The 14,765-nt window shown below is 37.9% G+C and overlaps 1 protein-coding gene across 1 annotated transcript in view; it reads left to right on the top strand.

The window, feature by feature from the left end:
* JMY (junction mediating and regulatory protein, p53 cofactor) overlaps positions 1-14,765 on the top strand; it is a 111,673-nt gene that overhangs the window by 62,342 nt on the left and 34,566 nt on the right. The window contains 1 exon segment of the mRNA XM_045999261.1: positions 9,640-9,809. Within this exon segment, the coding sequence (XP_045855217.1) occupies positions 9,640-9,809 (170 nt within the window).

Raw genomic sequence — 14,765 nt, 5'->3', positions numbered from 1 at the left:
ATGGGGTTCCAAATTCTTCATTAGAGTCACTGTAGACTTCTTTATGTCTCAATTTTGTTGACTTTATCCTGGCAGGAAGCTTTTGAACCCAAACAGAGATATATTTTCTTGGCCATTTAATTTTCCTTTATTTTCCTTTTCTGAGTGTGTTTCCTTCTTCCCATGTCAGGGAAACAGAATGAACTCTCTGTGGCTTTATGCTGCTGATACTAATAGCTGTCCTTTATATTTCCAATCAGAAGGTAACTTTCTAATTTCTCATTTTAGAGGAAGAGTAAAAAATGCCCTTTTATTTTACTTTTTTCATTTGTAGAGGCAGATGTCCACCTAATTTCATGTATTATTGTTAGCTTTTATTTTAAAGATTTATTTATTTATTTTAGAGGGAGATTGAGAGAGAGAGGGAGGGAGGGAGTGTGTGAGTAGGAAGGGCAAAGGGAAAAGGAAAGAGAATATTCAGCAGACCTTGTGCTGAGCACAGAGCTGGAGGTGGGGCCCAATCTCATGACCCTGAGATCACACCTGAGCTGAAATCAAGAGTCAGATGCTTAACTTTGCCACCCAGGTGCCCCTATTATTGCTTAGCTTTTTTTTTTTTTTTTAAAGATTTTATTTATTTATTTGGCAGAGAAAGACACAGAGAGGGAACAGAAGCAGAGGGAGTGGGAGAGGGAGAAACAGACTCCCCACTGAGTAGGGAGCCCGATATGGGGCTCAATCCCAGGACCCTGGGATAATGACCCAAGCTGAAGGCAGGGGCTTAACAACTGAGCCACCCAGGTGCCCCTAATCCTTAGCTTTTAAAACTATCTTAAATGGGCTCATTTCTGACAGGTATACATGTTAGCATGTTAAACTTTTTAAAAATAAACATAACTTATTTTGTGAACATCAGAACTGCATTGCCTTCAGAGCTTTTTTTTTTACATGTCCAGATCATCATACACTATTATTAGAGAGTTGTTTCTCTGAAAATGTGAAAGGTCCACTTAGCAAAAATCTTTATGACTGCCAGCAGAGGGAGAGAAGAATCTGTTTTAGAGATATCCCAATAGTGTTCTAGGAGTGAGTATTCCAAGCATTTTACAATCACAAACAGCTTTCTCTGTTACTCTTAAATATTTCTGAGCTTTTGGGGAAAATAATTTCAAGTGAAGAGAGTAACAGTGAAATATAAGAATGTTCTAGCCAAGGTATTAGAGGACAAAGTATCTCGATTAGCTCCTGTGGTAACAATATGAGACTGAATTAGGACAGGAAGCTGCTCCTGACAGTAAAGTGGAGAACAAGAGAGTGATGGTGTCATGTGAAATGAAAGAAATGTTTGAATAACTGTCAGTATCTCATGTACTTTGCACAAAAACTTTTGGACTAGATACTATATTTCCATTTTTCATAAGCAGGGGAATTGAGCCCCAGAACAATGAAGTTTCTTGCCAAAAATTAACTGTCAGTTACAAGTGAATTTGGGAATTTAACTCTGTTATTTCACTCCAAATCCTCTGATTTTTGTTTTCCTACATTATACTACTACATTGATCTAATGGTTACAAAAATAGTATAATATAGTTTTAAAAGATAGGTAGAAATTTAAAATGGCAAAATCATTTGATATTCAGCCATTGAGTAGATTTTGTTAGAAAGCCTAAAATTGAGATTCAGAGCAAGACTATGCATTGGAAAAATCCCTTTTATGTTAGCACTTGAAGGCCACAGAAAAACTAAAACCAAAAGAACCGATTTAACTATATTGAGAGGAGAATCTAAGCACAGTTCCTCATCTGTTATAATAGGAACTCAACAGGTAGTTTTTAAAGACTAAATTGAGAAACAGTCAATTTTTAGGGAAAAATACTCTTTTATAAAAACTATTTCTAGGGAGGAGTTAAGATGGCGGAGAAGTAGCAGCCTGAGACTACATCAGGTAACAGGAGATCAGCTCGATAGCTTATCTAAACATTGCAAACACCTACAAATCCAACGGGAGAGCGAAGAGAAGAAGAACAGCAACTCTAGAAACAGAAAATCAACCACTTTCTGAAAGAACTCTACGGAAAGCGTTCAGGGAACAGAAGCTCCCAAAAGCGAACCCGAGCCGATTACTTAGTCCGGCCGCCGGTAAGGGCGGTGCAATCCCGCCTCGGGCAAAGACACTTGAGAGTCACTACAACAGGCCCCTCCCCCAGAAGATCAACAAAATATCCAGCCAGGACGAAGTTCATCTATCAAGGAGAAAGCAGATTCAATTCCTAAGACAGCAGAGCAATTCCAGAGGAGGAGAAAGCAAAGCACGGAACTCATGGCTTTCTCCCCATGATTCTTTAGTCTTGCGGCTACTTCAATTTTTTTTTCTTTTTTCAATTTTTTTTTCTTTTTTCTTTTTTCTTCTTCTGCTAAATTTTTTTAAACTTTTACCCTTTTCTTTTTTAATGTTTTTTGACTAGTTCATCTAAATATATATTTTTTTTCTTTTTTATATTTTTTTATTTGTTTTATTTTTTAAATTTTTTTCTTTTTTTTTTTTTTTTTTTTTTTTTTTCCCAGAACCTGTTTTTATCCCCTTTCTCCCCCCCACAATTTGGGGTCTCTGCTGATTTGGTTACAGCGCATTTTTCCGGGGTCTTTGCCACCCTTTTAGTAGTTTATTTGCTCCTTCATACCCTCTTATCTGGACAAAATGACAAGGCGGAAAAAATCACCACAAACAAAAGAACAAGACACAGTACCGAAGGCTAGGGACCTAATCAACACAGACATTGGTAATATGTCAGATCAAGAGTTCAGAATGACGATTCTGAACATTCTAGCCGGGCTCGAAAAAGGCATGGAAGATATTAGAGAAACCCTCTCTGGAGATATTAAAGCCCTTCCTGGAGAAATTAAAGAACTAAAATCTAACCAAGTTGAAATCAAAAAAGCTATTAATGAGGTGCAATCAAAAATGGAGGCTCTCACTGCTAGGATAAATGAGGCAGAAGAAAGAATTAGTGATATCGAAGACCAAATGACAGAATAAAGAAGCCGAGCAAAAGAGGGACAAACAGCTACTGGACCATGAGGGGAGAATTCGAGAGATAAGTGACACCATAAGACGAAACAACATTAGAATAATTGGGATTCCAGAAGAAGAAGAAACAGAGAGGGGAGCAGAAGGTCTATTGGAGAGAATCATTGGAGAGAATTTCCCTAATATGGCAAAGGGAACAAGTATTAAAATCCAGGAGATGCAGAGAACCCCCCTCAAAGTCAACAAGAATAGGTCCACACCCCGTCACCTAATAGTAAAATTTACAAGTCTTAGTGACAAAGAGAAAATCCTGAAAGCAGCCCGAGAAAAGAAGTCTGTAACATACAATGGTAAAAATATTAGATTGGCGGCAGACTTATCCACAGAGACCTGGCAGGCCAGAAAGAGCTGGCATGATATATTCAGAGCACTAAATGAGAAAAACATGCAGCCAAGAATACTCTATCCAGCTAGGCTATCTTTGAAAATAGAAGGAGAGATCAAAAGCTTCGAGGACAAACAAAAACTGAAAGAATTTGCAAACACCAAACCAGCTCTACAGGAAATATTGAAAGGGGTCCTCTAAGCAAAGAGAGAGCCTAAAAGTAGTAGATCAGAAAGGTACAGAGACAATATACAGTAACAGTCACCTTACAGGCTAATAATGGCACTAAATTCATATCTCTCAATAGTTACCCTGAATGTTAATGGGCTAAATGTCCCAATCAAAAGACACAGGGTATCAGAATGGATAAAAAAACAAAACCCATCAGTATGTTGCCTACAAGAAACTCATTTTAGACGCGAAGACACCTCCAGATTTAAAGTGAGGGTGTGGAAAACAATTTACCATGCTAATGGGCATCAGAAGAAAGCTGGGGTGGCAATCCTTATATCAGATCAATTAGATTTTAAGCCAAAGACTATAATAAGAGATGAGGAAGGACACTATATCCTACTCAAAGGGTCTGTCCAACAAGAAGATCTAACCATTTTAAATATCTATGCCCCTAACGTGGGAGCAGCCAACTATATCAACCAATTAATAACAAAATCAAAGAAACACATCAATAATAATACAATAATAGTAGGGGACTTTAACACTCCCCTCACTGAAATGGACAGATCATCCAAGCAAAAGATCAACAAGGAAATAAAGGCCTTAAATGACACACTGGACCAGATGGACATCACAGATATATTCAGAACATTTCATCCCAAAGCAACAGAATACACATTCTTCTCTAGTGCACATGGAACCTTCTCCAGAATAGATCACATCCTGGGTCACAAATCAGGTCTCAACCGGTATCAAAAGATTAGGATTATTCCCTGCATATTTTCAGACCACAATGCTCTGAAGCTAGAACTCAATCACAAGAGGAAAGCTGGAAAGAACCCAAATACATGGAGACTAAACAGCATCCTTCTAAAGAATGAATGGGTTAACCAGGAAATTAAAGAAGAATTGAAAAAATTCATGGAAACAAATGATAATGAAAACACAACAGTTCAAAATCTGTGGGACACAGCAAAGGCAGTCCTGAGAGGAAAATATATAGCGGTACAAGCCTTTCTCAAGAAACAAGAAAGGTCCCAAGTACACAACCTAACCCTACGCGTAAAGGAGCTGGAGAAAGAACAAGAAAGAAACCCTAAACCCAACAGGAGAAGAGAAATCATAAAGATCAGAGCAGAAATCAATGAAATAGAAACCCAAAAAACAATAGAAAAAATCAATGAAACTAGGAGCTGGTTCTTTGAAAGAATCAATAAGATTGATAAACCCCTGGCCAGACTCATCAAAAAGAAAAGAGAAAGGACCCAAATAAATAAAATCATGAATGAAAGAGGAGAGATCACAACTAACACCAAAGAAATACAGACAATTATAAGAACATACTATGAGCAACTCTACGCCAACAAATTGGACAATCTGGAAGAAATGGATGCATTCCTAGAGACATATAAACTACCACAACTGAACCAGGAAGAAATAGAAAACCTGAACAGGCCCATAACCAGTAAGGAGATTGAAACAGTCATCAAAAATCTCCAAACAAACAAAAGCCCAGGGCCAGACGGCTTCCCAGGGGAATTCTACCAAACATTTAAAGAAGAACTCATTCCTATTCTCCTGAAACTGTTCCAAAAAATAGAAATGGAAGGAAAACTTCCAAACTCATTTTATGAGGCCAGCATCACCTTGATCCCCAAACCAGACAAGGATCCCACCAAAAAAGAGAACTACAGACCAATATCCTTGATGAACACAGACGCAAAAATTCTCGCCAAAATACTAGCCAATAGGATTCAACAGTACATTAAAAGGATTATTCACCACGATCAAGTGGGATTTATTCCAGGGCTGCAGGGTTGGTTCAACATCCGCAAATCAATCAATGTGATAGAACACATTAATAAAAGAAAGAACAAGAACCATATGATACTCTCAGTAGATGCTGAAAAAGCATTTGACAAAGTACAGCATCCCTTCCTGATCAAAACTCTTCAAAATGTGGGGATAGAGGGCACATACCTCAATATTATCAAAGCCATCTATGAAAAACCCACCGCAAATATCATTCTCAATGGAGAAAAACTGAAAGCTTTTCCGTTAAGGTCAGGAACACGGCAGGGATGTCCATTATCACCACTGCTATTCAACATAGTATTAGAAGTCCTAGCCTCAGCAATCAGACAACAAAAAGAAATTAAAGGCATCCAGATTGGTAAAGAAGAAGTCAAACTATCACTCTTCGCAGATGATATGATACTATATGTGGAAAACCCAAAAGACTCCACTCCAAAACTGCTAGAACTTGTCCAGGAATTCAGTAAAGTGTCAGGATATAAAATCAATGCACAGAAATCAGTTGCATTTCTGTACACCAACAACAAGACTGAAGAAAGAGAAATTAAGGAGTCAATCCCATTTACAATTGTACCCAAAACTATAAGATACCTAGGAATAAACCTAACCAAAGAGACTAAGAATCTATACACAGAAAATTATAAAGTACTCATGAAAGAAATTGAGGAAGACACAAAAAAATGGAAAAATGTTCCATGCTCCTGGATTGGAAGAATAAATATTGTGAAAATGTCTATGCTACCTAAAGCAATCTACACATTTAATGCAATCCCTATCAAAATACCATCCATTTTTTTCAAAGAAATGGAACAAATAATCCTAAAATTTATATGGAACCAGAAAAGACCTCGAATAGCCAAAGGAATATTGAAGAACAAAGCCAAAGTTGGTGGCATCACAATTCCGGACTTCAAGCTCTATTACAAAGCTGTCATCATCAAGACAGCATGGTACTGGCACAAAAACAGACCCATAGATCAGTGGAACAGAATAGAGAGCCCAGAAATCGACCCTCAACTCTATGGTCAACTAATCTTCGACAAAGCAGGAAAGAATGTCCAATGGAAAAAAGACAGCCTCTTCAATAAATGGTGCTGGGAAAATTGGACAGCCACATGCAGAAAAATGAAATTGGACCACTTCCTTACACCACACACGAAAATAGATTCCAAATGGATGAAGGACCTCAATGTGAGAAAGGAATCCATCAAAATCCTTGAGGAGAACGCAGGCAGCAACCTCTTCGACCTCAGCCGTAGCAACATCTTCCTAGGAACAACGGCAAAGGCAAGGGAAGCAAGGGCAAAAATGAACTATTGGGATTTCATCAAGATCAAAAGCTTTTGCACAGCAAAGGAAACAGTTAACAAAACCAAAAGACAACTGACAGAATGGGAGAAGATATTTGCAAACAACATATCAGATAAAGGGCTAGTATCCAAAATCTATAAGGAACTTAGCAAACTCAACACCCAAAGAACAAACAATCCAATCAAGAAATGGGCAGAGGACATGAACAGACATTTCTGCAAAGAAGACATCCAGATGGCCAACAGACACATGAAAAAGTGCTCCACGTCACTCGGCATCAGGGAAATACAAATCAAAACCACAATGAGATATCACCTCACACCAGTCAGAATGGCTAAAATTAACAAGTCAGGAAATGACAGATGCTGGAGAGGATGTGGAGAAAGGGGAACCCTCCTCCACTGTTGGTGGGAATGCAAGCTGGTGCAACCACTCTGGAAAACAACATGGAGGTTCCTCAAAATGTTGAAAATAGAACTACCCTATGACCCAGCAATTGCACTACTGGGTATTTACCCTAAAGATACAAACATAGTGATCCGAAGGGGCACGTGTACCCGAATGTTTATAGCAGCAATGTCTACAATAGCCAGACTATGGAAAGAACCTAGATGTCCATCAACAGATGAATGGATCAAGAAGATGTGGTATATATACACAATGGAATACTATGCAGCCATCAAAAGAAATGAAATCTTGCCATTTGCGACGACGTGGATGGAACTAGAGCGTATCATGCTTAGTGAAATAAGTCAATCGGAGAAAGACAACTATCATATGATCTCCCTGATATGAGGACATGGAGAAGCAACATGGGGGGGTAGGGGGATAGGAGAAGAATAAATGAAACAAGATGGGATTGGGAGGGAGACAAACCATAAATGACTCTTAATCTCACAAAACAAACTGGAGGTGGGATTGGGAGAGGGGGAGCGGGCTATGGACATTGGGGAGGGGAGGCGAACCATAAGAGACTATGGACTCTGAAAAACAACCTGAGGGTTTTGAAGGGTCAGGGGTGGGAGGTTGGGGCAACCTGAGGGTTTTGAAGGGTCAAGGGTGGGAGGTTGGGGGAACAGGTGGTGGGTAATGGGGAGGGCACGTTTTGCATGGAGCACTGGGTGTTGTGCAAAAAGAATGAATACTGTTATGCTGAAAAAATAAATAAAATGGAAAAAAACAAAAAAAAACTATTTCTATATGGAAGTAACCACCAGAAATAATTAAAAGTTGTTTGCATCCGGGCATTGAGATTGAGGGGTTAGGGGCAGCTGAGCCTGAGAAACCGCTCTTTTTCTTTAAAAGCCTGCCTATACAGTTTTAATTTTTATGTATGTACATGTATTATTGTAAAAAAAATTAAGATTTCATAAAACTCGGGGACAGAGATTTAATGAGATATACCTCCTTGCAAAAGATGGTTAGGACTTAGTAGCAGTACAGAATTACCACTTACATATAAAAGATACTACTAGTGAATGTGTAGTGACTTAAAGAGCCAGACTCTTAGTTCAGTGCTAAACAGACTGCTACCTCTTTTGTAATAAATGTGTCTCTGACCTGTTAAAGTGGTTAGGCATAAGGGTGGTTAGTTTAATTGTATAGGACCCAGGATAAGGCACGACTGTACTATCAGTGATAAATCTTTAACTGGAGAAGATACTAGCTCTTTGATTGTCAAGAAGTATCTCTTGAGATAGGGCTCTGTTGTGACAAATAAAAAGTTACTTTTTTCTTTTCCTTTTTGGGGGCTGTGGGAGAGGAAGTTGGGTGTTGGTTGTACTGCTCCAACTCTAACCTCAGAATAAGCTCCATGCTAACACCTAGGATTTATTTTTTCCTTCATCAGATCATTATAGTATTTTTGGAGGAACTTAGAATAAGATTAACATGTGAATTTAAATAATTTCAAATAATTTTGAATTGTTAAGATTCTCATTTTAGTTAATATACCCAGGAAAAAATATAAACCTTTACAAAGTATGTATAAAACCTTTGAGAGACGCCTGGGTGGCTCATTTGGTTAAACATCTGCCTTCAGCTCCAGTCATGATCCCAGAGTCCTGGGATGGAGCCCCGCATCAGTCAGGGGAGCGTGTTCTCCCTCTGCCTGCCATTCCTCTGCTTGTTTTCACATGTATGCGTGCTCTCGCGCGTGCGCTCTCTCTCTCTCCCTCTCTCACAAATGAATGAATAAAATCTAAAAAAGTAAAAAAAAACAAAAACAAAAACCCACAAAACCTTTGAAATTTAATAACACTAAACATGTGGAAGAACATTTTTAAAGTTTTTAAAATCTGGGGTGTCTGAGTAACTCAGTTGGTTAAGCATGTGCCTTTGCCTCAGGTCATGATCCCCGAATCCTAGGATCAAGCCCCGCGTTGGGTTCAGCTTGTTGGGAAGTCTGCTCCCTCTCCCTGTGCTTCCTGCTCCACCTGCTTGTGCTCTGTCAAATAAATAACATCTTCAAAAAATAAATAAATAAAAAGGAAAGTTTTAAAATCTGACAACTCAGTTCTTTATCTTCACAAGTTATTTCTGAGGATGATTATTTAGGATTCTTTTTTTTTTTTTTAAGATTTTATTTATTTATTTATTTGGCAGATCACAAGTAGGCAGAGAGGCAGGCAGAGAGAGAGGAGGAAGCAGGCTCCCTGCTGAGCAGAGAGCCTGATGCAGGGCTCCATCCCAGGACCCTGAGATCATGACCTGAGCTGAAGGCAGAGGCTTAACCCACTGAGCCACCCAGGCACCCCAATTATTTAGGATTCTTATTGAAGATAATAGAATCTAAGATACTTTGAGTTATATTTTAGAACTGCTAACAGGTAACTTAAGGAAGTAGGATTTATATGTTTATATGTACGGTCAATGAGCTCTAAAACTTTGAAATTTTTAATATCAAGTTGTCTTGTGTCTTAATATCTCTAAAAATTATTATTAATAGCTGTGTACGATCGAATGCGAGCAGATCAGAAGAAATTTGGTAAAGCATCATGGGCAGCAGCTGCAGAACGTATGGAAAAACTCCAATATGCAGTTTCTAAGGAGACTCTGCAGATGATGAGAGCAAAGGAGATCTGTTTGGAACAGAGGAAACATGCACTAAAAGAAGAGGTAAAAAAAAAAAAAACCATCAAAAATACACATAAAATTTAAAAAGATTTCTCGTTTGTTTTTTATCTTTGCACAAGAGTGGCGTTTTTCTGACACTGCAGGAAGTTGTTAATTTTCCATTGTCTCCATGAGATAATAACAGGAGTTATCGTCCTAGTAGAGGAGTTAGACGTATGAGATACTCTCACAGCATCACAGTGTGGTTGTAGGCTGCAGTGCACTATTAAAACAAAAAGGAGGTTGACATTAGAATTTTCTTGTTGTTTTTAAATTTTTTTGTACTGTAAGGTTCAGTGCTTTATTAAGAAAATTTCAGTGCCCAGAGAAATGTAGAAAAATTTTAAGGCAGTAGAATTTTGTTAGAATTGATTATATTATATTCAAACCATTATCTTTTGGAGCTTCCTATTTTATTCCTGCTGGAACAAAAAACAGGAGAGGTCTGCAGCAGAGGTCCAGTTTTCTTGACAACACTCCTTAAAACCTCTTCATGAATACTCCTGCAGAAAAGAATAGTTTTAGAAGTCCTTGAGGAGATTGCTGATAAACATATTTAAAATGTATCTAAAATGATTTTTTAAAAATTAACCACTTTTGGGGTGTCTGGATAACTCAGTGAGTTGAGCATCGGGCTCTTGATTTTGACTGGTGGTCTCGTGGTCATGGGATCGAGCCCCACATTGAGTTCAGCATAAAGTCTGCATGGGATTCTCCCTCTCCCTCCCCCCACTTGTGTGTCACACTCTCTTTCTCTCTCTCAAATAAATAAAATCTTTAAAAAAAAAAAAACCCTAATTACTTTTTTTCATGGTCATCCTGTTCATCGGTGGTTTTAGTATTCTTGCTCATACTGTCCAGTACAACACGGAATGTACCATTGATGCCCAGCTCTTGGTGAAAATATTAAAACCATTAGATGTATACTAGTTTTCATTACCTCCCAAGCCATTATTTTTAAATGCTATTAAACATTTTATGTTTTATTATTAAATTGGGCCAGAACAGATTGTTTTTTATGAAAGAGTACTCAAATATCTACATTGGTCTTTTGCTGATAATTTTCTAAGTATGGGAAGCAACAAATCTCCATCTTGTTCAAGGGTCAACTCTGTTTTAAAAGTGACTGAAGATTAAAGCTGGTGTTAAGGATGAACCTAAGAGGATGTTCTAGATTGTATATAGTATATAGTAAGACTTTATGTTTTAGGCATGACTGTTCAGTTTGTGCCTTTTGTACCAAGAATTAAAAAATATTTCAGGGTGCCTGGGTGGCTCAGTTGGTTGGGCATCTGCCTTTGGCTCGGGTCATGTTCCCAGAGTCCTGGGATCGAGTCCTGCATCGGGCTCCCTGCCTGGTTCTCATCTCCCCTTGCTCCTGCTCTCTCTATCAAAAAAAAAAAAAAAAAAAAAAATCAGAGATGAAAATTATTTTCCATTATTTTCATTTGAGATAATCGATAATTTATTGTATTATAAGGCAATTTATTGCCTTATTTTATTAAGGCAGTTTTGAAAAAATATGAAGTCATTTTCTTTGGCTGATACAGTATGCGTGAAGTATTTCTAAAACCAAACCACTTCATTTCTTCTTACTAGATCTTCTTAAATCTTCCTTTCTGTTAAAGCCACAGTTCTTCAAGATACTCCAGGCTCAAAATTTCAACTCTTCCCTTTCATTTGTATCTTTTTGCCTTTTGGAATTCTCCCCAACTCAAATGTCCCTCCTCAGTTATTTATGCAGCAAACATTTATTAAGTGGAGTGTTTTTGTTTTTGTTTTTTTAAAGATTTTATTTATTTATTTGACAGAGAGAGATCACAAGAAGTGGAGTGTTTTTTATTTTGGGGGATTTTTTTGGCCAACAATTTTAATGGGTGATGGGGATAAAGACATGATTAATACCCCTTGTCTCCCCATCTTCCCCCAACACTTTTTAAAGCCTAAATAAGATGTAGCTATAATGTTTAGAGTTCTTTGAGTGTGGTGGGGCAAGACATGTACAGTGTGGAAATAAGCTGTGAGATAAGCAGTATCTTTATATACAAAGTGGACCAATGCAGGAGCACTCAGCCGTGACCAGAGGGTCCTAGGTGAAGAGAACTGTATGTTCCAGGAGCCCTAAGGGGCAGGGAGGAAGAGTCAGCCTTGTTATCTGGACCAGGAGTCATGAGAGATAAGTTGAAAAATTAAGCAAAATTTGGGGCTGTCCTTCTATTTATTGCCTTATTTTATTAAGGCAGTTTTGAAAAAATATGAAGTCATTTTCTTTGGCTGATACTCCTACCAAGGAGTTTGAATTTCACCCTAAAAGCAGTATGGAGTCACTATAATATTTTCATCAAGGAGCAGCACAACCACATTTATTTTTATGAAATAATGACTCTGACCAGTTCATAGAGAATTGACTGGAGAATCATTCTTAAATCTAGTCAGTTTCCTCACATGCTTTTCTAGTTGTTTCATTGCTGATAGTAGAAAGCAAGGCATTTCTCAAAAATGACTGTAAATACCAGGATATAGACCCTTCACTCCGTAACAAAAGAGGTTTAAATTGAAGGCAGTAGGGAGTTGGGGAAAGTTTAATCTGTATTTATGTTTTGGAAATCTGAAATTGCTCCTTTAAAACCTACTCGGGTTTGCACAGCATTCCTGGGTAGTTCAGAACTGAGTAAAGGCAAGTTGGTGATGGTCAGATCCAGACTGCACACGCCCGGGCTCCTGAGGGTACATGCATGGGTTCAAATAGTACTGCAGTCATCTTGAAATAGCTGGTTAGAGGAGGCAAGAAGTGTGGCTTTTTATTGGACAAAGGAGAATGAACTGGTGAGGCATCTGACTTTGTGTTATTTTTAAAAAGCAGTTATACCTCAGAAGGATTGGAATAAAATAATTTGATTGATTAGATTTATTGTACACTTCTCTTTTATCCACGGTTTTCTTTCCACAATCAACCATAGTCCTGAAGTAAATGATCCTCCTTCTGATACATTGCCAGAAGATCAGTAGTAGCCAATGCTGCATCACAATGCCTCCATTCGCCTCACAGTTGAATGGTGAAGAGTGAGCACAGTACAAGAAGATATTTTGAGAGACCACATTCACATAACTTTTACTACAATATACTGCTGTAATTGTTTTATTTTATTGCTATTAATCTCATACTGTGCTCATTTGTAAATTATACTTCATCGTAGGTGTGTATGTATAGGAGAAACAGTATATATAGGTTTCAGTACTATCTGTGGTGTTAGGCATCCACTGGGGGTCTTGGAATGTAGCCTGTATTGTACTTTGTAGACGGAGTGGTTTTTTATTTTTTTTATTTATTTTTTTTTTAATATTTTTTATTTATTTGACAGAGAGAAATCACAACTAGGCAGAGAGGCAGGCAGAGAGAGAGGAGGAAGCAGGCTCCCTGCGGAGCAGAGAGCCCGATGTGGGGCTCGATCCCAGGACCCCGAGATCATGACCTGAGCCGAAGGCAGAGGCTTTAACCCACTGAGCCACCCAGGTGCCCCGACGGAGTGGTTTTTTAAAACTGCATTAAGACATGACTTGTGTACACCTGAAACTAATGTGACATTGCCAACTATACTTAAGTTAAAAAAAATTTTCACTATACAATTAAAAACATTCACTAAACTATACTTGAATTAAAATATCATACCGTTCACTCATTTAAGTATATAGAGTCAGTGCTGTTCGGTATACTAACAGAATTGTGCGTGTTGCCACAATCAACTTTAGAACATCCCTGGAAATAAACCTGACCCCATTAACAGTGATTCCCCAACTCCTCTCTAAACTTTCCTACCTGACCACTAATCTTTCTATAAATCTGCTATCCTGGGTATTTCATATAAACGGAATCATAAAATATGTGGGTTTTTTTTTTTTTAACATTTATACTCAGCACAGTGCTTTCACAGTTCATCCCTGCTGTAGCATGCATGAGTGTTTAGGTTAGTTTTTTTGTAGAATGATACTGTATTCTATGATTAATACCACATTTTGTGCATCCTCCGTCAGTTGATTAACATTTGGGCTCTTTCTACTTTGGGAGGTATTATGAACAATGCTCCTGTAAACATTCATGCCCAGAGTTTTCAATTATCTTGGTATATATATAGGAGTCAAACTGCTGTTTAACTTTTTGAGGAACTACCAGACTGCTTTCCTGAGCAGCTGTACATTTACATTCCCACCAGCCGTGTACAGCAGTTAAAATTTCTCCACATCGTTCATCTCATCGTTAATACTTAAAATTTGTCTCTTTTAAATGCTGGTGAGTTTGAAGTGGTTATCTCATTGGGGTTTTTGATTTGCATTTCCTTCATGGTATTAAGTATCTTTCCTTGTGCTTACTGGCCACTTCTTCGGAGAAATATATACTCAGATCTTTTACTCATTTTAAAATTGGGTGGGTTTTTTTTTGTTATTATTACTAAGTTGAAAGAGTTCTTTATAAATACTAGATAGAACTCTTGTGTGGGATACGTGCTTTGAAAGTATTTGCTGCCGTTCTGTGGATTGACCATATTGGTTTTTAGAACACTGGCTATATCTGAGAGTAGTGTATTGCAGTCTGTAGGGGAAAACAAATTGCCTCCTCTTTTTCACTGTGTGAAGATTTTTTTAGTCCTTATTGACATTTTAAAAGTGCATATGCTTATCAACTCTTGTTTAAAACACAGTATGAGGTAACTTATAATTATGGCTATGATCTAGAAAAAAGTCTTTTGTTAATGATTTAAATTGTGATTTTACCCTTAAGTTTCATTTGCTACTAGTGTTAAAGGTAAAATTGTAACTTGTCACGTCCTAGAACTTTTTCGCACTATATTTAGCATCTCTTGGCAAGGATTTCAGTCCCACTTGTGTTCCCCTCAAGCATTTCTGCCGCAGTCTCCTCTTCCTGATTAGCTTTCTCCCTTATATGACTAGCTATCTGAATTT

The sequence above is a fragment of the Meles meles genome, chromosome 3 (assembly GCF_922984935.1).
Source record: "Meles meles chromosome 3, mMelMel3.1 paternal haplotype, whole genome shotgun sequence".
In the NCBI taxonomy this organism is placed as follows: Eukaryota; Metazoa; Chordata; class Mammalia; order Carnivora; family Mustelidae; genus Meles; species Meles meles.
The sequence above is the reverse complement of the archived record's forward strand: the minus strand, read 5'-3'. Positions and strand labels throughout refer to the sequence as shown.